The 27956-nt window shown below is 42.1% G+C and overlaps 1 protein-coding gene across 1 annotated transcript in view; it reads right to left on the reverse strand.

Annotated features, from left to right (window-relative positions):
* Positions 1–27956, reverse strand: part of LOC135541987 (ephrin type-A receptor 8-like) — a 127565-nt gene that overhangs the window by 28664 nt on the left and 70945 nt on the right. The window contains exons 3-5 of the mRNA XM_064968531.1: positions 21114–21311; positions 20808–20957; positions 20299–20614 (exon numbers count right to left, since the gene is read on the reverse strand). Of these exons, the coding sequence (XP_064824603.1) occupies positions 20299–20614; positions 20808–20957; positions 21114–21311 (664 nt within the window). The remainder of the gene's footprint in view (positions 1–20298; positions 20615–20807; positions 20958–21113; positions 21312–27956) is intronic.

Below are 27956 nucleotides of genomic sequence, written 5' to 3' on the forward strand. Positions count from 1 at the left end.
TCCTAGGTTCCCGTCTTTCTCTGGACTTTTTCCTAGCCTTCTACATCTGTATTGCTTGCTGTTTGGGCTTTTAGCATACGTTTCTGTATAAGCACTTTGTGACATCTGCTGATGTTAAAGGGGCTTTATAAGTACATTTGATGAAGTGGACCTGAGCCAGAGAGTAATGAAGTTCTCACCTAATTATTTGTATTTTTATATTTGACCTCATCTCAAATCAAATCTCATTTTTTCATTTGTCATATGCACCGAATACAACAGTGGTAGACCTTAAAGTGAAACGATTATTTACAAGCCCTTAAGAAAAATAAGTGCTAAGTTAAAAAAAAAAACATTAGTAAAAAATAAAACATTTAAATAGAAAAATAGACAAATAACAAATAATTAAAGAGCAGCAGTAAAACAACAGTAGCGAGGCTATATACAGGGGGTACCGGTACAGAGTCAATGTGCAGGGGTACAGGTTTGTCGAAGTAATAGAGTAGGTAGATGTAAATTGACTACGCATAGATAATAAGAGAGTAGCAGCAGCGTAAAAGAAGTGGTGGGGGACGACAACAATGCAAATAGTCTGGGTAGCTGTTCAGGAGTCTGTTCAGGAGGCTTATGGCTTGGGGGTAGAAGATGTTAAGAAGCCTCTTGGACCTAGACTTGGCGGTAGCAGAGAGAACAGTCTACAACTAGGGTGGCTGGAGTATTTGACAATTTTTAGGCCTTCCTCTGACAACCCCTGGTATAGAGGTCCTGGATGGCAGGAAGCTTGGCCCCAGTGATGCACTGGGCCATACGCACTACCCTTTGTAGTGCCTTGCAGTCAGATGCCGAGCAGTTGCCATATCAGGCAGTGATGCAACCAGTGCTCACGATGGTGCAGCTGTAGAACTTTGAGGATCTGGGGACCCATGCCAAACATTTTCAGTCTTCTGAGGGGGAATAGGCTTTGTTGTGCCCTCTTCACGTCTGTCTTGGTGTGTTTGGACCATGATAGTTTGTTGGTGATCTGGACACCAAGGAATTTGAAGCGCTCAACCTGCTCCACTACAGCCCCATCGATGAGAATGGGGGTGTGCTGAGTCCTCCTTTTCCTGTAGTCCACAATCATCTCCTTAATGACCAGTTCTATCCTAGCTGTCAATCACACGTAAATACTTTTACTACAGTATGTGTGTACTGAAGTTACAGAGAAGTAGTACCCCTCTGATGTCCCTCTTTGAGAAATATCCTATTTACACAAGTATTCAGACACTTTGCTATGAGATTCGAAATTGAGATTAGATGATCACATTTGAGAGATTTCTACAATTTTATTGTATTCCACCTGCGGTAAATTCAACTGATTGGACATGATTTGGTAAGGCACACAACAGTCTTTATTAGGTAATTGAAGATCCCAAGAAGCACTGACTGTTCCCAAGAACACAGTGGTCTCCATCATTCTTAAATGGAAGACGTTTAGAACCACCAAGACTCTTCCTAGAGCTGGCCATCCAGCCAAACTTATCAATCAGGGGAAAAGGGCATTGGTCAGGGAGAGTTCCTCTGTGGAGATGAGAGAACCTTCCAGAAGGACAACCATTTCTGCAGCCCTCCACCAATCAGGCCTTTATGGTAGAGTGGCCAGACAGAAGCCACTCCTCAATAAAATGCACAACAGCCCGCTTGGAGTTTGCCAAAAGGCACCTAATGTAACGATCGTCGTTGGAATGAGACCAAAGCGCAGCGTGGAAATTGTTCATATTTAATGTTTACAAAAAAACACTCAAACAAAATGACAAACAAAGTTCTGTCAGGGAAGCAACCTAAACAGAAAATAATCACCCACAAAACACAGGTGGGAAAAGGCTACCTAAGTATGATTCTCAGTCAGAGACAATGAACGACACCTGCCTCTGATTGAGTACCATACTAGGCCAAACACGTAGAAAATATAACCTAGAAAAGGAACATAGACAACCCACCCCAACTCACGCCCTGACCAACCTAACACAAAGACATAAAAAAATAAACTAAGGTCAGAACGTGACCCCTAAAGGACTCCCAGACCATGAGAAACAGGATTATCTGGTCTATTGTATTGAAACCAAGATTGAACTCTTTGGCCTGAATGTCAAGTGTCACGTCTGGAGGAAACCTTGGCACCATCCCTACGGTGAAGCATCGTGGTGGCAGCATCATGCTGTGGGGAGGAATGGGAGACTAGTCAGGATCTAGGGAAAGATGAACGGACTAAAGTACAGAGAGATCCTAGATGAAAACCTGCTCCAGAATGCTCAGGACATCAGACTGGGGTGAAGGTTCACCTTCCAACAGGACAATGACCCTAAGCACACAGCCAAGACAATGCAGGAGTGGCTTCGGGACAAGTCTCTGAAGGTTCTTGAGTGGCCCAGCCAGAGCCCGGTCTTGAACCCAATCAAACAGTTTCAGTTTTAAAATTTTAATGCATTGCAAACATTTCTAAAAACCTGTTTTTATTTTGTCATTATGGCATATTGTGTGTAGATTGATGAGGGAAAAAATATATTTAATCCATTTTAGGAAAAGGCTGAAATGTAACAAAATGTGGAATGGGTCAAAGGGTTTGAATAGTTTCCGAATGTGTGTGTGCGTTGGGGCATTTGTGTGTGTGAGAGAAAGAGAGAAAGAGAGAGACAGAGGAACGGGGGAGGCCAATGAAAGGACAGGCAGTATAAAAGGCCCCTTCCAGGATCGTCTTTGTGTGATATATTTAATAAATAAGAAATGCGTATTAAATACTCGTTGTTGACTCGCTGCGCCTCTCTGTGATATTTTCTACAGCGGCACATTGACAGACAATGATCACATTACGTGGTAAAGTCTCCCTCTTTCTCTCCTTTCTCTTTCCCTTTTCTTTCTACCACTCTTTCAATCTCTCCCTCTCCATCTCTCTACCCCTTCTCTCTCTCCCTCTCTACCCCCTCCATCTCTCTACCCCATCTCTCTCTCCCTCCCAACCCCCTCCATCTCTCTACCCTCTCTCTCTTTCTCTCTGAGTGACAGGGATGAATGTGCGCTTACCGGAGAGTCAAAGAGGGCCCAAACAAACCCACAATCCCTCAGTGTCTGGAAGAGCCAATAATTGTTGTCTAAGAGGGAAAAGTGACAAATTACAAGAGCTGCCAGCCGTTGCGAAACACGCATGCATGCACACACACACACACACACACACACACACGCACACACACACACACACACACACACACACACACACACACACACACACACACACACACACACACACACACACACACACACAGCTGGGAAAATGCAATTCAAAAACAGACAGCTTTGGGGAGTCTTATAGAGGAACTGTCGGAATTGCCTGACAATTTATGTAAATATGAAAAACAAAATATTTCACTCTGATATTTTTTGGTCGATTGGAAAGCATAGTTTATTCAATACATATTTGACACAGTCTAGTACCTGAATAAAATCAAGGGTAACCAAATATAACGGCATAACTGACCCGAATGGTCCCGCTTAAAATTACTTGCAGCTTATTTATATTTATATGTATATTTATTATTGAATCCCATTAGCTGCTGCCAAAGCAGCACCTACTCTTCCTGGGGTCTAACTAAATGAAGCCAGTTTATCGTCCGTGGCATGTCGTGAGGAAAAATGGAAAAAAACAAAGGGTGTAAACGGCTACCCTGGGAATTCCTGATTCTAACTGGATTATATTTGAGAGGCTTCCAGATCACCCTCTGTGTTCTGTTAGACAAGTAATTCTTTATCCACATAATAGCAGGGGGTGTAATGTCATAACACATACGTTTTTACAGCAACAGACTATGATCGATAATGTCAAAAGCTGCACTGAAGTCGAACAAGACAGCCCCCACAATCATTTTATCATCAATTTCTCTCAGCCAATCAGTCATTTGTGTAAGTGCTGTGCTTGTTGAGTGTCCTTCCCTATAAGCATGCTGAAAGTCTGTTGTCAATTTGTTTACTGTGAAATAGCATTGTATCTGGTCAAATACCATTTTCCAGAAGTTTACTAAGGGTTGGTAACAAGCTGATTGGTCGGCCATTTGAGCCAGTAAAGGGGGCTTTTCTATTCTTGGGTAGCGGAATGACTTTAGCTTCCCTCCAGGCCTGAGGGCACACACTCTCTAGTAGGCATAAATTGAAGATGTGGCAAATAGGAGTGGCAATATCGTCTGCTAATAACCATTAATATCATCTGCTATTAATGTTCTATCCAGATTGTCAGACCCCGTGACTTGTCATTGTTGATAGACAACAATATTTTTCTTCCACACTGACTTTATGGCATTCAAAAGTACAATTCTTGTCTTTCATAATTTGGTCCAATATACTTGGATGTGTAGTGTCAGCGTTTGTTGCTGGCATGTCATCCCCATGTTTGCTTATCTTGACAAGTAATTCTTTATCCACATAATAGCAGGGGGTGTAATGTCATAACACATACGTTTTTACAGCAACAGACTATGATCGATAATGTCAAAAGCTGCACTGAAGTCGAACAAGACAGCCCCCACAATCATTTTATCATCAATTTCTCTCAGCCAATCAGTCATTTGTGTAAGTGCTGTGCTTGTTGAGTGTCCTTCCCTATAAGCATGCTGAAAGTCTGTTGTCAATTTGTTTACTGTGAAATAGCATTGTATCTGGTCAAATACCATTTTCCAGAAGTTTACTAAGGGTTGGTAACAAGCTGATTGGTCGGCCATTTGAGCCAGTAAAGGTTGCTTTTCTATTCTTGGGTAGCGGAATGACTTTAGCTTCCCTCCAGGCCTGAGGGCACACACTCTCTAGTAGGCATAAATTGAAGATGTGGCAAATAGGAGTGGCAATATCGTCTGCTAATAACCATTAATATCGTCTGCTATTAATGTTCTATCCAGATTGTCAGACCCCGTGACTTGTCATTGTTGATAGACAACAATATTTTTCTTCCACACTGACTTTATGGCATTCAAAAGTACAATTCTTGTCTTTCATAATTTGGTCCAATATACTTGGATGTGTTGTGTCAGCGTTTGTTGCTGGCATGTCATCCCCATGTTTGCTTATCTTGCCAATGAAAAAGTAATTAAAGTAGTTGCAATGTCAGTGGGCTTTGTGATGAATTAGCCATCTGATTCAATGAATGAAGGAGCCGAGTTGACCTTTTTCCCAAAAAATTCATTTAACCTCTCTAGGGTAGGTGAGACGCTACATCCCACCAGGCCAACATCCGGTGAAACTGCAGAGCGCTAACATTCTAAATACACCATTCGTTATATTAAACATTCTTGTAAATACATGTATCGTACATCATTTAAAAGATGAACGTCTTATTAATCCAGCCGCTGTGTCAGATTTCAAAAGGGCTTTACTGCGAAAGCAAACCATACAATTTTCCAACCAAAGTCAGAAATAAGAATAAAATAAATCGCTTACCGTTGAAGATCTTCCTCGGGTGGCAATGCCAAGTGTCCTAACTACACAGTGAATGTTCGTTTGGTTTGATAACATCCATTTTTATAGCCTAACACGAAACATTTGCAAACCGCTTGCTTCGTGATTTCCGTCTCATTCAACTTTGGACGAATAGTTTGTGGTAATTACACACACTAAACAAAAGTTTATCCAGTCATGGTTGGTTTCAATGCAATCCTCTGGTTGTTACTAACACAACCATACTTGATGGTTCTTTTCCAGGGATGTATTGACCGGAACTAACTGATTTGAAGACACCAATCAATGACCTCATTGCGCACCAATGGTAGGACCGGTCTATCGTTGATTGACTGTATTTTGGTCCAATGACCACTGATCATCTTGAAATCTAGCTTGGAAGATAGCCAATGAGCTGAGGTAAACGGCCATATGGAATGGTTATACGTTCAAAGGCCAGCCTTTGTCGTAAACTCTGACGTAAAAGAGGTTCATTCGCCATTGCAAATCCTACTTGACGGAGCCACGAGTGTAACGCATAGCAGTACATCGTCAATAGCATTTTCAGCAAGTTTATAGATTTCAATTATGGCGAATAAATCAGGAAAAGCTAAAACAAAGTCTAGGTATACAGACAACTTCTACACTAGCCCTACCCTGTTTACAGAGGTGAGGAAGTGGGATGTGTGGGCTTGTGGCACCATTCGGACAAACAGAGTGGGCTTTCCAAAAACAAAGGTGAACGACATGCCTAAGCGGGCTGAGCGGGGTACCATGCGATGAATTCATGAAGATGGTCTGCTCTTCGTAAAGTGGATGGATACCAGAGAGGTGGTCATGTGCACAACTATCCACAAATCCTTCAGTGGCGATCACGTCATCAGGTGTGTGAAGGACGGTAGCGGGGCATGGACCACAAAATTTCCCATTCCAGCTGCTGTGAAGGACTTACAACAAGGGCACGGGAGGTGTGAACCTGTCAGATGCACTGATAGGATACTACAATGTTCTCCACAAGACCGTGAAATGGTACAAGACATTTTTCTATAATTTCATTGACATTGCTGTGATGAATGCCTTCATCCTCCAAAAGGAAATGGCCAAGAGCTGTGGACAGCCCCCCATCTCACAGCTAGCCTTCAGGGAGCTGCTCATCCAGGAGCTTGCTAGCTACAGCAAGTCCACTGCAGTACCTTCTGTCCCCTCTACCTCTGTCTCTTCTGCTCCAACAAGTGGTGTTCACCTGCCCAGATTCATCTCTACAGGCATGAATGTGCCTTGGGCAAAAAGGGCACAGTAGGGAGACTGACCCATCACCTGCACCACCTGTTCAGTAAGCCTCTGCTTCACAGCAGAAAGAGACTGCTATGGGCCATGGCACCAGCAGCACAATATTGTGTAGAGGACTGAGGGTCTTCTCAATATTGTGTAGAGGACTGAGGGTCTTCTCAATATTGTAAATTGAAAATGTGTAAATAGTTACCCTTGTTATTTGTTTATGTTGAATTATTATTATTATTATTTTTTAAATATTTTTTATATATTTTTGTCTTTTTGTCTGTAGTTCTTTCCTTCAAAATGTATCACTGTACCAATACGGCCACTTGGGTACATTTGAGTACATTTGTGTGGGACACCTGGGTAGACTTCATGCTCAATGTCATGTAGCTCGCTCATTTTTTAAATTATCTGCCTAAAACTTTGCTCAGATATTGTTGCCATCTTTTGTTCTTCATTCAAATCATCCCCAGCATCCTATCTGTATGTTTGGCTGTTTTTGTTAATTTGAAAGATGATGCAGCAACAATAAAACACAGAAAACGCATGTTTATTTCCTTGTATTTTCTTCTACCAGATCTATTGTGTTATATTCTCCTACACTCTTGAAACTCCCCATCCCGGATCCAGGATCGTGACTAAAGCCTCAGGCTCATTAGCATAACGCAACGTTAACGATTTCTGAAAATCGCAAATAAAATGAAAATAATGCGTCTGCTCTCAAGCTTAGCCTTTTCTTAACAACACTGTCATCTCAGATTTTCAAAATATGCTTTTGAACCATAGAAATTGACTAATTGGTGTAAGAGTATGCAAAGCTAGCTTAGCATTTTGAGTAGCATTTAGCACGCAACATTTTCACAAAAACCAGATAACCAAATAAATAAAATCATTTACCTTTGAAGAGCTTCGGATGTTTTCAATGAGGAGACTCTCAGTTACATACCAAATGCGCAGTTTTTCCTGAAAGCGTCTGTGTGTAGGAGAAATTGTTCCGTTTTGTACATCGCATTTGGCTACCGAAATGAACCGAAAATTCAGTCACCTACAAAGTCAAACATTTTCCGAATTAACTCCATAATATCGACCAAAACATGGCAAACGTTGTTTGGAATCAATCCTCAAGGTGTTTTTTCACATATCTCTTCATTGATATATCGTTCGTGGAAGCCTGCATTCTCCTCTGAATCCTGTGGAAAAATACTTGCAGCTGACTTTTGCGCACCAATTTCGGCGCAGGACACCAGGCGGACATCTGGTAAATGTGGTCTCTTATGGTCAATCTTCCAATGATATGCCTACAAATACGTCACAATGCTGCAGACACCTTGGGGAAACGACAGAAAGGGCAGACTTACTCCTCTCGCATTCACAGCCATATAAGGAGACAATGGAAAACAGAGCCTCAAAAATCCTGCTCATTTCCTGGATGCCGTCTCATCTTGGTTTTGCCTGAAGCTCACGTTCTAGGGCACGCACAGAAAATATCTTTGCAGTTCTGGACACGTCAGAGTGTTTTCTTTCGAAAGCTATCAATTATATGCATAGTCGAGCATCTTTTTGTGACAAAATATCTTGTTTAAAACGGGAACGTTTTTCATCCAAAAATGATATAGCGCCCCTAGAGTTTCAAGAGGTTAAATTTACATTTCCACAAAATTCAGTGTGTTCCCTTTTAAATAATACCAAGAATATGCATATCCTTGCTTCTGGGCCTGAGCTACAGGCAGTTATATTAGGGTATGTCTTTAGGCGGAAATTGAGAAGAAGGGGGGGTACCCCAAAGAAGTTTTAAGGTGCCCCAAAGCTTTTTACTATCATTCTTTATATAATTTACCTTACCTTTGTTTCATAGTGTAGTTTATTTTTATTTTTATTTACTTTAGTCACATGATTTCTTAATTTGGAGAATGTTTGCCAATCATTTGGGCTGCCAGACTTAATTGCCATACCTTTTGCCTCATCCCTCTCAACCATACAATTTTTCAGTTCCTCATCAATCAGTTTTTACAGTCATTTTCTTAATGGGTGCGTGCTTATTAGTAACTGGAATAAGTAGTTTCATAAATGTGTCAAGTGCAGCATCTGGTTGCTCTTCATTACACACCACAGACCAGCAAATATTCTTTACATCATCATCATATGAATTACTACAAAACTTCTCGTATGACCTCTTATACACTATATTAGGCCCAACCTTTGGAACTTTGGTTTTCCTAGATATGGCTATTATATTGTGATCACTACATCCTATGGATTTGGATACTGCTTCAGAGCAAATATCTGCAGCGTTAGTAAAGACGTGATCAATACATGTTGATGATTTAATTACTGTGCTGTTTGTAACTATCCTGGTAGGTTGACTGACAACGGATCCAGGTTGCAGGCACTGGGTCACAGTGTGACTTTTTTTCCTGAGTGGGCAGCTTGATGACAGCCAGTCAATATTTAAATCACTCAGAAAATATACATCCCTGTTGATATCACATACATTATCAAGCATTTCCCACATATTGTCCAGATACTGACTGTTAGCACTTGGTGGTCTATAGAAGCGTCCCACAAAAATGGCCTTTAGGTGAGGCTGATGAACCTGTAGCCATATTACTTCAACAGTATTTAACATTAGATCGTTTCTAAGCTTTACAGGAATGTGGTTCTGAATATACACCACAACACCGCCGCCGTTGGAATTTCTGTCTTTTCGGTAGATGTTATAACCATGTATTACTACCACTGTATCATCAAAGGTATTATCGAAGTGAGTTTCAGAGTCAGAATATGAATGTCATCTGTTACAAGCAAGTTATTGACTTCATGGACTTTGTTTCTTAGGCTACATATGTTAATATGGAGTATGTTATCACTTTTCTGGGTTGCTTGATTGTTTTTAATGCTTTACTGGGAAGGTTATCAGAGGTAGACTTACTCATGTTATTTACATTGGAGCTGATAGTACAGGGTGAGCTGCTTAAAGTGGTCTTCCTACTTTTGCACACCGCCTCAGTGCTAACAGTGTAACTCTAGTTTATAGGCTCATGATTACTTCTTACAATAGCTGTAAGATACATAGATGTATTCGGTGCAATTAGGGGTACATTGTGTTTGCCAATGCCCCCAAGATCATGTACATTTGATGCAGCATTATGATGACTCATTGTCACAATGGTAGGGATTAACTGAGCTGGTCTTTGGATCATTTACCAGTCATTGTTTCAACGCAGCCTTGAAATGCGTCCAGGAGCCAAGATGATTTGGATGGACTCCGTCATTCCTGTAGAGTATCTTCTGTTTCCAGAAGGTATCAAAGTTATCTATAAAAGTGACTCCAGCAGAGCTACAGTAGACTTTTAACCAGATGTGTATTGCCAGCAGTCTGCTGAATCTTTCACACCAGCGACCCAACGATGGTACTGGACGGCTTCAGAAAGCCTTCACAGAGACTACATAAATGTGTTACAAATCATCTATAACAGTATGTCATGCTTTATAAAGGGTTCATAAATGTGGCATAACTGTGTGACATAACCACCAATGTCAAATATGACAACCCACTATGTCAATATGACCTTATAAATCATATTAAATTTAGGCTTCACAAAGCATTTAACCCTGTCATGCATCTTGGTAGAGCATTGCAACTCCATTATATTGGGTTCGATTCATGGGACCACCCATATGGACAAATGTATTCATGCATGACTGTAAGTCGCTTTGGATAAAAGTCTCTGCTAAATTGTGTATATTATATTATATATCAATTAAACATTTCTAGGATGGCCCAACCTCTTTCCCTCTTGGGTGAATAGTGAATATTGGACCTGACCTCAACTTCCCCCAAAATGCTGTGCTGCAGGATGCACCCACTCTAAAGTGTAAAAACCAACTAAATAAACTTTGGTAGGGCCTTTTAAAATCAGTTTTAATTGTTTGCCTCTACCTCAGTTTTTTTCAACAACAACAAAAAAAATCACACATTTTTAATAAAAAACATTGGATTTTCTGTTTGACACAACAATGCTTAAACCACATCAGGGGATAACATTTGAGGTCTGGGAAAAATCTAAGAAACTTCATTTTTTTAAACTGTAGTTTTCCTTTAATTCAGTGAGCATGCCCTGCACTGTGGTTTTCTGTAGTGCATTAAGCCATATGTGACGTGATTCGGAGTCCAATGGAATGGGTGGAGTAAAAGGACAGCAACACTCCATATTAACCAGAGCCCCATGAAATAACACCATATAATATACATTCCATAGATCCTACTGAATATTCCTGACAATGCTTTTACTGTTTCACCCAGAATAGGTCTAAGACAATATGTATTCCATATACAGTCATTTGCATTGGAGATATTTGTTTGACCTTGGGACATGTGTAATGCAAATGTCCCTGAAATATGAACAAATATGAATCATTGTTAATGTTTAGGCAATCATTTTTCATATATGGATCATTCTTGGGATGCTGTAATATTTAATAAAAAATATACTTATTTTAATAGAATGAATGCATTTTCTGAACACAACATTAAGTAAATATTAAACCTTCATGAAAACATATTTTCCCACCTCAGGCATTAAAACGCTTTTATTTAACGCTTTTGTCCATGGACACCATTTCTCTTCAATCCTATCACGGACAATATGGAAGTTGTCTGAATATGATTATAAAAGATACTTGGTAAAAAAATCTGCATTTACCCAATGCTCATGTTCCCTCCAAACTAATTCAATTATTATAAATATAAAATGTTTGTAAAATCTCATAATGTTGCTATACTAACCCTGAAATAGACACGTCAGCAGGCTCATCATTTAAATAAAAAAATGCTTTACATTCAGAATTTTGACATAAATCGAATCTTCTTGGGATTGTCCTTAACATTTCAGACTGAGCTTAGAAAACATTAAATTCATATTTATTCATTCATCTGGCAATCCATCTGGCCCACACTGCCTGCCCTTCAGGACACCTACAGCACCCAATGTAACAGGAAGGCCAAAGAGATCCACAAGGACATCAACCACCCGAGCTATGGCCTGTTCACCCCGCTATCATCCAGAAAGCGAGGTCAGTACAGGTGCATCAAAGCTGGGACTGAGAGACTGAAAAACAGCTTCTGTCTCAAGGCCATCAGACTGTTAAATAGTCATCACTAGCTGGCTACCATCAGGTTACTCAACCCTGCACCTTAGAGGCTGCTGCCCCATATACAGTGCCTTGCAAAAGTATTCACTCCCCTTGCCATTTTTCCTATTTTGTTGCATTACAACCTGTAATTTAAATATGTTTTTATTTGGATTTCATGTAATGGACATACACAAAATAATCCAAATTGGTGAAGTGGAAAAAATTACTTGTTTCAAATGTTTTTTTTTAATGTGTAAATGTAAAACGGGTGCGTGCATATGTAGTCACCCCCTTTGCTATGAAGCCCCTAAAAAAGATCTGGTGCAACATTATATACACCTGTCCTGAAAGGCCCCAGAGTCTGCAACACCACTGAGCAAGGGGCTCCACTAGCAAGCGAGACCATGAAGACCAAGGAGCTCTCCAAACAGGTCAGGGACAAAGTTGTGGAGAAGTACAGATCAGTGTTGGGTTATAAAAAATATCAGAAACTTTGAACATCCAACGGGGCACCATTAAAATCCATTATTTAAAAAATGGAAAGAATATGACTCCACAACAAACCTGCCAAGAGAGGGCTGCCCACCAAAACTAACATACCAGGCAAGAAGGACATTAATCAGAGAGGTAACAAAGAGACCAAAGATAACCCTGAAGGAGTTGTAAAGCTCCACAGCGGAGATTGAAGTATCTGTCCATAGGACCACCTTAAGCCATACACTCCACAGAGCTGGGCTTTACAGAAGAGTGGACAGAAAAAAGCCATTACTTATAGAAAGAAATAAGCAAACAGGTTCGGTGTTCACCAAAAGGCATGTGGGAGACTCCCCAAACATATGGAAGAAGGTACTCTGGTCAGATGAGACTAAAATTGAGCTTTTTGGCCATCACGGAAAACTCTATGTCTGGTGCAAACCCAACACCTCTCATCACCCCGAGAACACCATCCCATGCTTTGGGGATGTTTTTCATCGGCAGAGACTGGGAAACTGGTCAGACTTTAAGGAATGATGGATGGCGCTAAATACAGGGAAATTCTTGAAGGAAACCTGTTTCAGTCTTCCAGAGATTTGAGACTGGGACGGAGGTTCACCTTCCAGCAGGACAATGACCCCATGCAAACTGCTAAAGCAACACTTGAGTGGTTTAAGGCGAAACATTTAAATGTCTTGGAATGGCCTAGTCAAAGCCCAGACCTCAATCCAATTGAGAATCTGTGGTATGACTTAAAGATTGCTGTACACCAGTGGAACCCATCCAACTTGAAGGAGCTGTTGCTGATTTTGCCTTGAAGAATGGGCAAAAATCCCAGTGGCTAGATGTGCCAAGCTTATAGAGACATACCCCAAGAGACTTGCAGCTGTAATTGCGGCAAAATGTGCTGTACTAAGTTACTTATTTCTTGTTTGTTTCACAAACATTTTTTTGCATCTTCAATGTGTTTTGCATGTGGTGTAAATCAAATTATACATACTCCCCCAAAAAAATCTATTTTAATTCCAGGTTGTAAGGCAACAAAATTGGAAAAATGCCAAGGGAGTGAACATTTTCGCAAGCCACTGTACATATAAATGGAATCACTAGCCACTTTAATAATGGAACACTAATAACTTTCATAATGTTTACGTACTGCTTTACTCATCACATATGTATATACTGTATTCTACTGTATTTTAGTCAATGCCACTCCGACATTGCTCGGCCTAATATTTATATATTTCTTAATTCCATTCATTAAATTTTAGACTTGTGTGTATTGTTCTGAATTGTTAGATATTATTGCACTGTTGGAGCCAGGAACACAAGCACTTCGCAACACCCACAATAACATCTGCTAAATATGTGTATGAGATCAATAACATTTGATTTGATTTGAAAAAGTAATTTCATAAATGCATCAAGTGCAACGTCTGGTTGCTCCTCATTACACACCACAGACCAATAAATATTCTTTACATCTACAACATAGGAATCACTACAAAACTTATTGTATGACCTCTTATACACTATATTAGGCCCAGCCTTTGGAACTTTGGTTTTCCTAGATATTACTATTATATTGCGATCACAACATCCGATGGATCTGAATACTGCCTTCAAGCAAATTTCTGCAGCATTAGTAAAGACATGATCAATAGATGTTGATGATTTAATTCCTGTGCTGTTTGTAAGTACCCTGGTAGGTTGACTGATAACCTGAACCATGTTGCAGTTTGAAGCTTTTTCTTGAATGATCAGCTTGATGAAAGCCAGTCAATATTTAATCACCCAGAAAATATACCTGTTATGAATGACGAAGGTGTCTCAAATAGGTTATTAACGTTCTCCTGACTTATGAAGGTTCTCTCATGATCCACAGGCTAATGTAGGGTGGGAGAGATATTTAAATGGCTCGATGGACCTGCAAAGCTTGCATTTGTGTGTGTGTCAGAACCAAGTTGATTTGGAGAAGGTCAACCTGAGACTACTGCATCAGGTATTCCTCTTCTGTTCCCATGCTGGAGACCAGTGCTTGATTACAACCTGTTACATGGTGCCACCATTTTGTGGCTGATCTTTCAGCGGAGGAGTGGATGAATGTGTCAATGACCTGACTGGGACCAAAACCGCACAATATGGCTCTATTTGTTGTGTGCATGTTTGTGTACTGAGGAACATCGGACTTGGCTCCAGATGAAAGACACTTTCAATGACTTTAGGTTGGGGGCTTTCATTAAGGTGAGTGTTTTTTGTTGTAACATTGTCCCCAGGCTATTGCACACACAGCACATATAAGCCTGGGATATCAACCATTCAAAGTTGGCCTTAGTGGGAGTGACCATAGAATTCTATAGGAGTGACCTTACTGAGTAAAGTATTTCTCATCGTCACTACTAAACACAGTCAAAAAGTCATAATTATTGCTTAACCCTGCCCATTTCCATCATTTATCTTCTTGATTTTAAACCTAACCCTAACTAATGAAGTCCAAGTTTGATGCATTGGTTCACCAGACATTCCGTGCACTTGGGCGGAAGTGTATGAGATTAGGTGTAATGTGACTAACATGACATCACTTAAGAGCGTAAGTCGTCCTTCAGCACAACAGGTCATCCTTTATAAAGCACATGTTTATACCATATCCAACATAGTGGGTTATGTCACATTTGACATCTGCAATTGTGTCACACAGTTATTCCAAATGTATGAACCCTTTATAATTCATGACATACTGTTGTAGATGCTTTATAAAACATTTGCGTAGTGCTTATGAAGGCACAATGAAGGGCTTTATTAAGCCTTTATAAACTGAATGTCATTTAAAGAGGAACCTGTATTTAAAAAAAATAAAAGACCTCACCAATAATACTCACTTAAAATATTTGAAAATATTTTTGTTTGTCTTTGAAATTATGATAACATTGTTGCAGACAATCACATTTTCACTATGTTTTCTGCATCCAGGTCACCCATGATATGTCAGTATTAGACATCCATCCATGTCTGATGATGTCGGGAGATCAGGTGGAAACCGGCCACTAACGGCAACAGTGCGCGCTGTTACCCCCAAGTAGGTTTGGGTTTTGCGAGAGAGTTTTGGACAGGATAGTAGGTGGGCATAAGCATCTACCTCTGGATAGAAAGTTGTTTGAGATTTTGTTTTACTGTCTCTGTCGCCCTCTCTCGCTGTCTCTCTCTCTCGCTGTCTCTCTCTCTCGCTGTCCCTTTCTCTCGCTGTCCCTTTCTCTCGCTGTCTCTGTCTCTCGCTGTCTCTCTCTCTCGCTGTCTCTCTCTCGCTGTCTCTGTCTTTCGCGCAGTCTCTGATTCTCTCTCTATGTTTCTCTCGCTGTCTCACTCTCTCTCTGTCGTTGTCTCTGTCACTGTCTCTCTGACGCTGTCTCTCTGACGCTGTCTATCTCTGTCTGTCTGTCTCTGTCTATCTCTGTATCTCTCGCTGTCTCTTTGTCTCTCTCGCTGTCTTTGTCTCTCTCGCTGTCTCTTTGTCTGTGTATCTGTCTCTCTGTCTCTCGGTCTCTCTCGCTGTCTCTCGGTCTCTCTCGCTGTCTCTCGGTGTCTCTCGCTGTCTCTTTGTCTCTCTCGCTGTCTCTTTGTCTCTCTCGCTGTCTCTTTGTCTCTTTGTTGCTGTCTCTTTGTCTCTCTGTTGCTGTCTCTTTGTCTCGCTGTCTCTCTGTCTCTCTGTCTCTCTCGCTTTTTCTCCTACTATCCCGCTATCTCTGTCGCTGTCGCCCTCTCTGTCTCTGTCGCCCTCTCTGTCTCTGTCGCCCTCTCTGTCTCTGTCGCCCTCTCTGTCTCTGTCGCCCGCGCTGTCTCTGTCTTTCGCGCTGTCTCTGTTTCTCTCTCTCCGTCTCTCTCACTCTCGCTGTCGCTGTCTCTCTGTCTTTCGCACGGTCCCTGTTTCTCTCTCTGTCTCTCTCAATGTCTCGCTGTCTCTCTGTCACTGTCTCTCTCTCTCTGTCTCTCAGTCTCTCTCGCTGTCTCTTTGTCTCTCTCGCTGTCTCTTTGTCTCTCTCGCTGTCTCTTTGTCTCTCTCGCTGTCTCTTTGTCTCTCTCGCTGTCTCTTTGTCACTGTTGCTGTCTCTTTGTCTCTTAGTCACTGTCTGTCGCTGTCACTCTGTCTCTGTCTCTCTCGCTTTTTTCTCCTACACTCCCTCTCTGTATAGCTGTCTCTGTCTCTCTCGCTGTCTCTTTGTCTCTCTCGCTGTCTCTTTGTCTCTCTGTCGCTGTCTCGCTGTCTTTCTTGCTTTTTCTCTACTCTCTGTATAGCTGTCTGTCTGTCTGTATCGCTGTCTCTCTGTATCGCTGTCTCTCTGTCTCTATGTATCGTTGTCTCTCTGTCTCTATGTATAGCTGTCTCTTTGTCTCTCTGTATCGCTGTATCGCTGTATCGCTGTCTCTCTGTCTCTCTGTATCACTGTCTCTCTGTTTAGCTGTCTCTCTGTCTCTCTGTATAGCTGTCTCTCTGTATCGCTGTCTCTCTGTATAGCTGTCTCTCTGTATCGCTGTATCGCTGTCTCTCTGTATAGCTGTATCGCTGTCTCTCTGTATCGCTTTCTCTCTGTTTAGCTGTCTCTCTGTTTAGCTGTCTCTCTGTCTCTCTGTATCGCTGTCTCTCTGTATAGCTGTCTCTCTGTCTCTCTATACCACTGTGTCTCTGTATAGCTGTCTCTGTCACACCCTGACCATATTTAGCTTTGTATGTTTCTATGTTTTGTTTGGTCAGGGTGTGATGTGAGTGGGCATTCTATGTTACATGTCAAGTTTGTCTATTTCTATGTTTGGCCTGATATGGTTCTCAATCAGAAGCAGGTGTTAGTCATTGTCTCTGATTGGGAACCATATTTAGGTAGCCTGTTTGGTGTTGGGTTTTGTGGGTGATTGTTCCTGTCTCTGTGTTTGTTGCACCAGATAGGGCTGTTTCGGTTTTCCACGTTTGTTGTTTTGTTAGTCTATTCATGTATAGTTTTCTTTATTAAAGAACCATGAATAGAAACCACGCTGCATTTTGGTCCGCCTCTCCTTCACCACAAGAAAACCGTTACAGTCTCGCTGTTTCTCTGTATTGCTCTCTCTGTATCGCTGTCTCTTTGTCTCTCTCGCTGTCTCTTTGTCTCTCTCGCTGTCTCTTTCTCTCTCTGTTGCTGTCTCTTTGTCTGTGTATCGCTGTCTCTCTCGCTGTCTCGCTGTCTCTCTCGCTGTCTCTTTCTCTCTCTGTTGCTGTCTCTTTGTCTGTGTATCGCTGTCTCTCTTGCTGTCTCTTTGTCTCTCTCGCTGTCTCTTTGTCACTCTGTTGCTGTCTCTTAGTCGCTGTCTCTCGGTCTCTCTCGCTTTTTTTCCTACTATCCCGCTGTCGCTGTCTCTGTCGATGTCTCTCTCTGTCACTGTCTCTGTCTCTCAGTCTCTGTTTCTCTCTGTTTCTCTCGCTGTCTCTGTCTCTCTCACTGTCTCTCTCTCTCGCTGTCTCTGTCTTTCACGCAGTCTCTGTTTTTCTCTCAATGTTTCTCTCGCTGTCTCTCTCTCTCTCTCGCTGTCTCTGTCTTTCGCGCAGTCTCTGTCTCTCTCGCTGTCTCACTGTCTCTCTGTCGTTGTCTCTGTCGCTGTCTCTCTGATGCTGTCTATCTCTGTCTGTCTGTCTGTCTGTCTATCTCTCGCTGTCTCTTTGTCTCTCTCGCTGTCTTTGTCTCTAGCTGTCTCTTTGTCTCTGTATCGCTGTATCTCTGTATCTGTCTGTCTCGCTGTCTCTCGGTGTCTCTCGCTGTCTCTTTGTCTCTCTCGCTGTCTCTTTGTCTCTCTCGCTGTCTCTTTGTCTCTCTGCTGTCTCTTTGTCTCTCTATTGCTGTCTCTGTATCGCTGTCTCTCTGTATCGCTGTCTCTGTCTCGCTGTAGAGCTGTCTCTCTGTATAGCTGTCTCTATGTCTCTCTGTATAGCTGTCTCTCTGTATCGCTGTCTCTCTGTCTCTCTGTATCGCTGTCTCTCTGTCGTTGTATCGCTGTCTCTCTCGCTGTCTCTCTGTATCGCTGTCTCTGTCTGTATCGCTGTCTCTCTGTATAGCTGTCTCTCAGCTGTCTCTCTGTCTCTCTGTCTGCTGCTGTCTCTGTGTCGCTGTCTCTCTGTGTCGCTGTCTCTCTGTATCGCTGTCTCTCTGTATCGCTGTCTCGCTGTCTCTCTGTATAGCTGTCTCTCTCTCTTTCTCACTGTATCGCTGTCTCTCTGCTCTCTGTATAGCTGTCTCTCTGTATAGCTGTCTCTCTGTATAGCTGTCTCGCTGTCTCTCTGTCTCTCTCGCTGTCGCTTTGTCTCTCTCGCTGTGTCTCTGTCTCTCTGTATAGCTGTCTCTCTGTCTCTGTATAGCTGTCTCTCTGTGTCGCTGTCTCTCTGTGTCGCTGTCTCTCTGTGTCGCTGTCTCTCTGTGTCGCTGTCTCTCTGTGTCTGTCTGTCTCGCCGTCTGTCTCTCTCGCCATCTGTCTCTCTCGCCGTCTGTCTGTCTCTCGCCATCTGTCTCGCTGTCTCTCTCGCTTTTTCTCTGTCTCGCTCTCTGCTTGTCTGTGTGTCCACCTCTTTCTATGTAACAAGGTCACTTGAGTGGATGTGATCAGGCTAAGTGTTTGTGCCCATATCAGTGTGCCCTCAGTTGCTCTCGCCTTATCTCTATCACTCTGTATGGGCCATTTTACTCCATTCTCCCCCGGCAGTCAAAAGCCCTGATGTGGGCTTACACACACAAACACACACACTCACAGCGCTATTTCGAATGTCACTTTAGCCGTGCCAAGAGAGCTGTCAACCGGCCTCCTATATCAAAGAGAGGGATCTGTCTATCCTCTCCCATTCCCATCCTCCCTCTATCTTCTCTTCACTCTTTTCTACTTCCACTCTTTCCTTTCTGTGACACCTTTAATGCGACATCATGCAATCATTCAGTCAGATGATCTCACGCTTACAGTGAAACCCAGGGGCTCTAGTGAGCCTTAGGTAAGAACCCCTTAAACACACACACACACACACTCATTTTCTCTTGCATACATACTGCTTATCCACTTAACCCATCTCGCTCTCTATCGTTCTCTATCTCGGGTTCTCTCTCTCGTGCTCATGGTTGTCTGCATGGCAACGACTCGTCTCGTGTCGTGTCCTGGGATGTGCGTGACTGGAGAGAGGTGAATTAGCACAGTGACCCAGTTTGGTCACAGAGAGACGAGTCCTCCACACACGTCAGCTCTCTACTACAGCCACTACTGCTACTACAAAGCACTAAGATGATGTCTTGACTATAGACAAATGGAGAGATTCATGAGATAAGCATCTAAAACATAACAAAACTGTGTGTGTGTGTGGTGTGTGTGTTTGCCAGGAGCCGTCAATGCCTTGTTCGCAGGTGAGTGTGTTTCCTTCAGGCAGTAAACAGGTACTGTAAACAGGTACAGTAAACAGGTATGTAGATGAGTGGAGAGTTGTGTGTGTGTGTGTGTGAAACAAGACAGGTGAACCAGTGTTCCGTGCCTCGTTTGTTTGGCACATTATGCAGACAGAACGAGTTTAATTATCCAGCGCCTGTGATGAATAGTTTTTAATTACCATAACCCTGGCAACCTAAAATATGCACATGTCACTAAATGAAGTCAGTCCATCAGAGAAAATAAACAAAACAAAAATTTAAGCGAAACAAGGAATGAAATAAAATGCTTGAGTATCTTTCATGACTCACCACAGCTTATCATCTTAAAAATGTACAAATTATTCAGGACTACAAGCTATTCAACCTAGCGATAGCTGGACTACTATTATAGGTTTGAAAGAACTTGAACCACACAGAAAATGTCCAAAGCTGAACATTGACCATAAACACACAGATTGGCACAGGTAAAGTAAAGTAAAGTACGATAAAAAAAAGCAGGACAGTAACATAATGTAAAACAAGAGAGCCAAATACATCCCTAATTCAGAGTGTGACTCACCAATGCAGGACTCCCTGTGCTCCTCGAACCCAGCGCTGCATATACACCTCCCGATGGGCACCAGCCACTCCCCCTCAGCGCTGCAGTACATCTTGGGCGTGTCTCTCTCTTCAGCGTGGTCCACACACTGACCCCTGACCTCCACCAGGGAGGAGGAGTCAGCGCCCGTCACCACGTCAGTGAACACGGCCAGGTTGCGGCCCACGCCTGAGCAGCGCTTGTAGTACACCCTGACAGAGGTCAGGGCGATGCACGCCCCAATGTCCTGGAAGGCCAGGTAGAAGCCTCGTCTAGTGAGGGGGCCCACACCTCGAACCTGGGAGGAGACACAGGACAATACAACTCAATAATCCATCTCAAAACGTTTCAGTAAATGTAGAATGGGAGCAAAGTCAGGGGTGGCACTGTGAAAGGCACCCATTTCAGCACCATGGACACCTCCGTGCAGAAGAAGCACAGCGCTGAAACACTGCTCACTCAAAACATGAAAGTCAAATAAATTAGCATACTTCTGTGTTGAGTTTGAGTCTCCTGACTCCCAGGTCCACTCCAGTAAAGCTCTCATCAGCAGCGATGGTATCGATCTTGGTGAACTGGGTCTCTCTGATGGCCGTGCCTACAGCTCGGTCCGACTCATAGTAGTACAGGTTAAATGTCTCCTGCTCATCATAATACACACAAAGAAATGATCAAAGACAGAGCTGTCAATAGTCTGTGTTGATCTTTGAAGCAAAACACGTACTTATCTTCATCTCTTTCTCCCTCCCGTCCTCCCTCACCCCACATTCCCAACCACTATCTCCGATCCCTTGTACCTTGCAGGTTCCCAGGACTCCAGGCATGCTGTTACAGTCCCGGAGGGTGAACTTGACCTCGATATAGATCCTCCTGGCTCCGTCACGAGGGATCCAGCCTGTCCTCAGCCAGTTGTTCTGACTGGGACTCATCACGTTACACACCTGGTACGTGTGGATGGGACTGAAATACTCATCCATCTCATTTATAGCATCCCACTGCAGGAGATGGAGAGATGGAGGGAGGAGGATAAGGGGAAAAGAGAGAGAGGAAATGGAATGAGGGAAAGGGTTAGAGAATAAAGTTAGTCAGGAAGGGGGAAAGAGACGGTCCTGAAGATCCAAGGTTTCCAAAATACATTTGGTGTCACAAATGTTTCAACTGCCCTGCCAGAATGTTTGTCTAATTCCAGAAAACAGTACAGGCTAAGTAACATCATAGGGTTAGTCATACAGATCTGCTACAGTAACAGCAGGATTACATTCACAACACCCATTAATAACCACTGATACACATGATCATAACCCCTTCTACAACAGAATACTGCTTTAATTAGTCTCTTCAATGTGTCAGGCCTAAAGCCTTCATTCATTCTGCCAAGTATACACGTGTCTGGAGACAGACCTCTATACGACCGTCATATCAATTGAAAATCTCTTCAAACGGACTCGATTCCCATTACTTGCTGTATGCCATTCTGTGTTCCTTCTAAAAGCAGTGTGTTTCATTGTGTATCTGAAGCATTGCGTCATTCTCTCTTCAGTACTGTTTAAGGTGTGTGTTTGTGTTACTGCTGTCTTGATGTAATGCTGGGAACTATATGAGTGCGCTGTGATTAGCCCAGCTGTCTAGAGGGAATACAAGCAATGGCTACACTTAAACTTATTCCTTGAGGAAGAAGTCTTCACTTCTATAGATAACCTTTATATGACCCCCCCCCCCCATCCAGCTGTGATCAGGAATAGTCGACTCACACACGTAACTGCAGACAAACAGTTACACACTCAGTGCTAGACAAAAAGTACTATTCCTAGTCCACATTTAAATGTATTAAAGCTCCACAACTTTCAAGTGATTCTACTGATGTTGAACTCAGGTCAAATAGAGTAATTGGCAATGAGGTGTTGGTGTGTGTATACCTGTATGCATCCATCCTTGGGGCTTAGAGCTAAATGCATTATGTGAGTGCCTGGGTTATTGAAATGGAAAGAGGTGACCTGGGAAGAGCTTTTGACCAGAGCCAACTGAACTTGGCCCCAGCTAAGACGAGGCTTCACAAAAAGACCCACCACCTCTCCTCTCCTCCCCCTCCCCATCCCCACCTCCCCATGAGACAGAAACAGTATAGTAATTAAGATCTTGGACGTCTCACCCGTGTCAACCGCTCATCCTCTCATCTTTATCTGCTAAATTGAAATTGTCCTTGAACTCATGAAGCCCTGCTTTAATTAGCCTTTCTCATTATTCCCATCTTCCCATCAACATCTTCTTTCCCACTCTCATCTTTAATGGGAAACTAACATTTTCTCTCCAGTAATATTCCTGTTAGAGAGGAAATTTTCACATAATGAATCTGGCACACCTGATGCGGTTCCTCAGCACATTTGTGAGACTTGAGAGCTGGTGACTTGACTAGATTATGATCTGTATGGTATATGAGATGGCATTTCAATCTGTTGTGACAGTAGGATAAAAGGTTAAAGTGATTGACTGGCTGCTGTCAGCTCTACTGAGGGATCCAAGGAGTGTTTCTTTGTATGCCTGGGTGACATGGAGATGATATGACTCTATCGCCCCGACAACACATATAAACGGCCACAGAGATATGTGGCTGTGTGTGTGTGTCTGTGAGTGAGTGAGTGAGTGAGTGAGTGAGTGAGTGAGTGAGTGAGTGAGTGAGTGAGTGAGAGAGTGAGTGAGAGAGTGAGAGAGTGAGAGAGTGAGAGAGTGAGAGAGAAAGAGCGAGGGAGAGAGGAATTAATTGGGCTGTACATTGCACATCTGTTTCCTGCCTGCCAACACAGACCATCTCCAATCAGGATTCATCAGATGTGGCAATCACAGACAACACAGTTATCCCATTCACACACTCAAGTATGCACACACACACACACACACACACACACACACACAAGCACACACAATATGAACGAGGCCACAGATAGACATATACAGTTGAAGTCGGAAGTTTATATACACCTTAACCAAATACATTTAACCCCAGCTTTTCACAATTCCTGACATTTAATTATCGTAAAAATTCCCTGTCTTAGGTCAGTTAGGATCACCACTTTATTTTAAGAATATGAAATGTCAGAATAATAGCAGAGAGAATAATTTATTTCAGCTTTAATTTCTTTCATCACATTCCCAGTTGGTCAGAAGTTTGCATACACTCAATTAGTATTCGGTAGCATTGCTTTTAAATTGTTTAACTTGGGTCAAACGTTTCAGGTAGCCTTCCACAAGCTTCTCACAATAAGTTGGGTAAATTTTGACCCACTTCTCCTGACAGAGCTGGTGTAACTGAGTCAGGTTTGTAGACCTCCTTGCTCGCACACGCTATTTCAGTTCTGCCCACAAATTGTCTATGGGATTAAGGTCAGGGCTTTGTGATGGCCACTCCAATACCTTGACTTTGTTGTCCTTAAGCCATTTTGCCACAACTTTGGAAGTATTAATGGGATCATTGTCTATTTGGAAGACCCATTTGCGACCAAGCATTAACTTCCTGACTGATGTCTTGAGATGTGGTTTCAATTTATCCACATAAGTTTTCTTCATCATGATGCCATCTATTTTGTGAAGTGTACCAGTCCCTCCTGCAGCAAAGCACCCTCACAACATGATGTTGCCACCCCCGTGCTTCACGGTTGGGATGGTGTTCTTCGGCTTGCAAGCATTCACCTTTTTCCTCCAAACATAACAATGGTCATTATGACCAAACAGTTCTATTTTTGTTTCTTCAGACCAAAAATTACAATCTTTGTCCCCATGTGCAGTTGCAAACCGTAGTCTGACTATTTTATGGCGGTTTTGGAGCAGTGGCTTCTTCCTTGCTGCTTGAGCGGCATGACGGCTGCGTGGTCCCATGGTGTCCCATGGTGTTCTTGCGTACTTTTGTTTGTACAGATTGTTTGTACAGATGAACCTGGTACAGTCAGGCATTTGGAAATTGCTCCCAAGGATGAACAAGACTTGTGGAGGTCTACAATTGTTTTTCTGAGTTCTTGGCTGATTGTTTTTAGATTTTCCCATGATGTGAAGCTTAGAGGCACTGAGTTTGAAGGTATAATACATCCAAGGTACATCCAATTGACTCAAATGATGTCAATTAGCCTATCAGTAGCTTCTAAAGCCATGACATCATTTTCTGGAATTTTCCAAGCTGTTTAAGGCTTGGGTTTTGACAAGTTATGTCAGCTGTTATGACATATTATGACACCTTTATGACCCTGTCACAACGTGTTTTGACACTGGGTGTCAAGTAAAGTGTTACCGTTTTATTCAATTTCCAAGTCATTTAACATTTCCATTGAAGTGAAAGAATCCCTTTAAGTACAAAGAGCCGGGCTTGTGTTGTCTAAGTGGCTGAGATAAAGAGATGAGCCAACCAATGCATACAAAGCCCCGATGAGATCTAATACATCCTCTGCCTAACAGACCACCAGTACTGGTAAAGGTACATAGTATGCACCAAGAAGAATGGGAGACAGAGCGACAGAGAGCAATACAGATTGTCAGAAGGACAATGAGCACCTACATACACTGTCCGAAAGAGAGTGAATGTGGTGCATAAGTTTCATACAACCATTTCTGGCTGTCTATAACACCCCTCTTCCCTCCTACGGGAGGAGGCAGGAGTACCCTGCAAAATAATCCTGTTGTTTTTAACGTAATTTATTGGCAGCCATTTTGTTGCCTGTAAACTACTGTATTCATGGTAACTATGAATTCCATATAAATAAATTCCAAAGCAAGTTTACAGTAATGTAATGTTAAAATAAAGATTCTTTGGAATTTACGATAACATACTGTACCTTTATTTATAGTAACTTGCAGGTACCTGGCTGCCAGTAAGTTACCATAAAAACAACATGAGATTGTTGACAGTGTAGAGTCAGATTTAGTACCTATGTCACCCAGAGACCAATCCTAACACAATCCTGCTCAGTCCCATCAAAGCTCCCACCGCATGCAGAAACTCATCCATTCCATAACAGAGGAAGGAAACCACAGAGAAAAATACTCTCTGGTCTGAGAGAGATTTCATTTCAGATTAGTGTATGGCATGGAAGAACCCTTTGAGTAGTTTGAACGTAGAAAGAGAAAACGAGTAGGATAGATAGACAGAGAGACAGAAATACCAATAGAGAGAAAGTGAGAGAAGAGGGAGGTAGCAAGACAGAAAGAAAGTGGTAAACTGACTGGGACTAGGGCATGCTGTGCTGTGCTGTGCTGTGCTGTGCTGTGTTGTGGAATTTGTGGTGGTGATGGTGGTGATGGTGTCTATATGAAGTTAAAGTCCTGCATATTAATATTGGTGGAAATATTTTGCAGATTTTATTGCGATTTAATTTATTTGCAACCTGGTACCTGCAGCTAAATGCAGATAGCACTACTAGGTGATTTGAAAAGTCAGTCAATCGATCAATAATATAATAATAGTTTAAGCAGAACCTTTGTGAAACACCACAGCACAGTTGAAAAATATATGGCAAATAGAAATCCAATGTGGATGGTGTTAAGAGATAGATGGGAGGGGTTGTATGGAGCTGAAGGGTGGGACTAATAACAACAAGATAACTATTGGGTTCTTGGTCACCTCCCTGACCAAGGCCCCTCCCCCAATTGCTCAGTTTGGCTGGGCGGCCAGCTCTAGGAAGAGTCCATTTAAGAGGGATGAAGACCACTGTGTTCTTGGGGACTTTTGTGAGAGAAAAATTACATATTTACCTGATTTGTTTGACATGTAACAATTGTATACTTAACAACATTTCTGTTCAACTCATGCTGTGTTTTTATGGTCTACACCCTAATATGGTTTTACTTGAGATGGCTTGAGCTGACAATAGATTCATGACTTGGTGATAAAAACCTTAAAACTGGTATTCCATAGACAAGATGTGGTGGGTATAACTGAGATAGCCTGGAGGAATAGAACAAAACCGTTATTGTGCAGATTTTATTTATTCATTTTTTAAATATAACCTTTATTTAACTAGGCAAGACAGTTAAGAACAAATTCTTATTAAAAATGACGGCCTAGCAGGGAACAGTGGGTTAACTGCCTTGTTCAGGGGCAGTACGGCAGATTTTACCTAGTCAGCTCAGGGATTCAATCCAGCAATTTATCGGTTACTGGCCCAACACTCTAAGCACGAGGCTACCTGATGACCACAGGATGGACCCAGGATGACGTGGTGCCCCCCGATAAGCAATAGGAGGGGTTGAATCAACCATGACTATGCATTTTAGTGTCAGCTATATAAGATCTCTGCATTGTCTGTAAAGGTTAAGCTCTCGGCAACACACAAGAGTGTGGGGTCAACAGCTTCATTATTACAATAATTCATCAATATTGAATAAAGATGATTGTTTAAAGAAATGACCATCTCTCTCACTTGATTAGAATATTCCACGACACCTTCAATGCTGCAGACATTTTTTGGTACCCTTCCGCAGATCTGTGCCTCAACACAATCCTATCTTTGAGCTCTACTGACAATTCCTTCAATCTCATGGCTAGGTTTTTGCTATGACATGCCCTGTCAACTGTGGGACCTTATATAGACCTTTCCAAATCAAGTTACAATAAATTGAATTGACCTCATGTGGACTCCAATCAAGTTGTAGAAACATCTCAAGGATGATCAATATAAACAGGATGCACCTGAGCTATATTTTGAATCTCATAGCAAAGGGTCTGAATACTTATGTAAATGTGATATTTCAGTTTCTTCTAATTTATACATTTGCAAAAATTCATAAAAACCTGTTTTTGCTTTGTAATTATGGGGTATTGTGTATAGATTGATGAGGAAAACAAACCATTTAATCCATTTAGAATAAGACTGTAAAGTAACAAAATGTGAAAAAGTCAAAAGTCTGAATACTTTCCGAGTGCACTGTATATTTACGAAACAATTAATGGGGGATTGGACAATCTGCAATATTAAAGTTGATCTACCCCCCCAAAAAATAAATAATAATAATGGTGGAAATATCACCCATTACCCAGTCACTCTCTACCACACAATCAGGATATGAATCCAGCAACTCTTAATAATCTGGATGCCCAACAGTGTGTCTGCGTTTGTGTGTCTATGTGGGTGAGTGTGGTGACAGCGATAACCTTTCAGTAATATGAGTGCTAGTTGCACAGGTCTGGTATCAATGGGTTATAAGGTGTAATTGGTGTCTATTCTGAGATCCAATTTCAATTGTGTGTGTGTGTGTGTGTGTGTGTGTGTGTGTGTGTGTGCATGCGTGCGCATTCTATAGATATGGATCAACTAATCTATGCCTTGGTGCTCTCATGATCCAACCCCGTATCTTGCTCTATGGAGTCTATATGGTTTATAAAACAGACATGATGATTGAATAAAAACACTGTTTAAGTTAGTACACAGGTATTCACCATATTCAGGAAGCTATATAAAAGTTACACAATCCTTTCTCACATGTCTTCCCTTCATTTGTTCATGTCCTTTCTCTCTCAGGTCTCTAACCCTCTCACTCCACCTTTATCTCTCTCTGAAATCTAGTCCGTGCTGCGACTGTGTCAGAGCTGTTTTTCCGACAGGATCCATCTGTACTGTCCTATCAATCACACAACGTTATGGGTGACAACTGCACCTGCT

Source organism: Oncorhynchus masou, chromosome 6, assembly GCF_036934945.1.
Source record: "Oncorhynchus masou masou isolate Uvic2021 chromosome 6, UVic_Omas_1.1, whole genome shotgun sequence".
Classification (NCBI taxonomy): domain Eukaryota; kingdom Metazoa; phylum Chordata; class Actinopteri; order Salmoniformes; family Salmonidae; genus Oncorhynchus; species Oncorhynchus masou.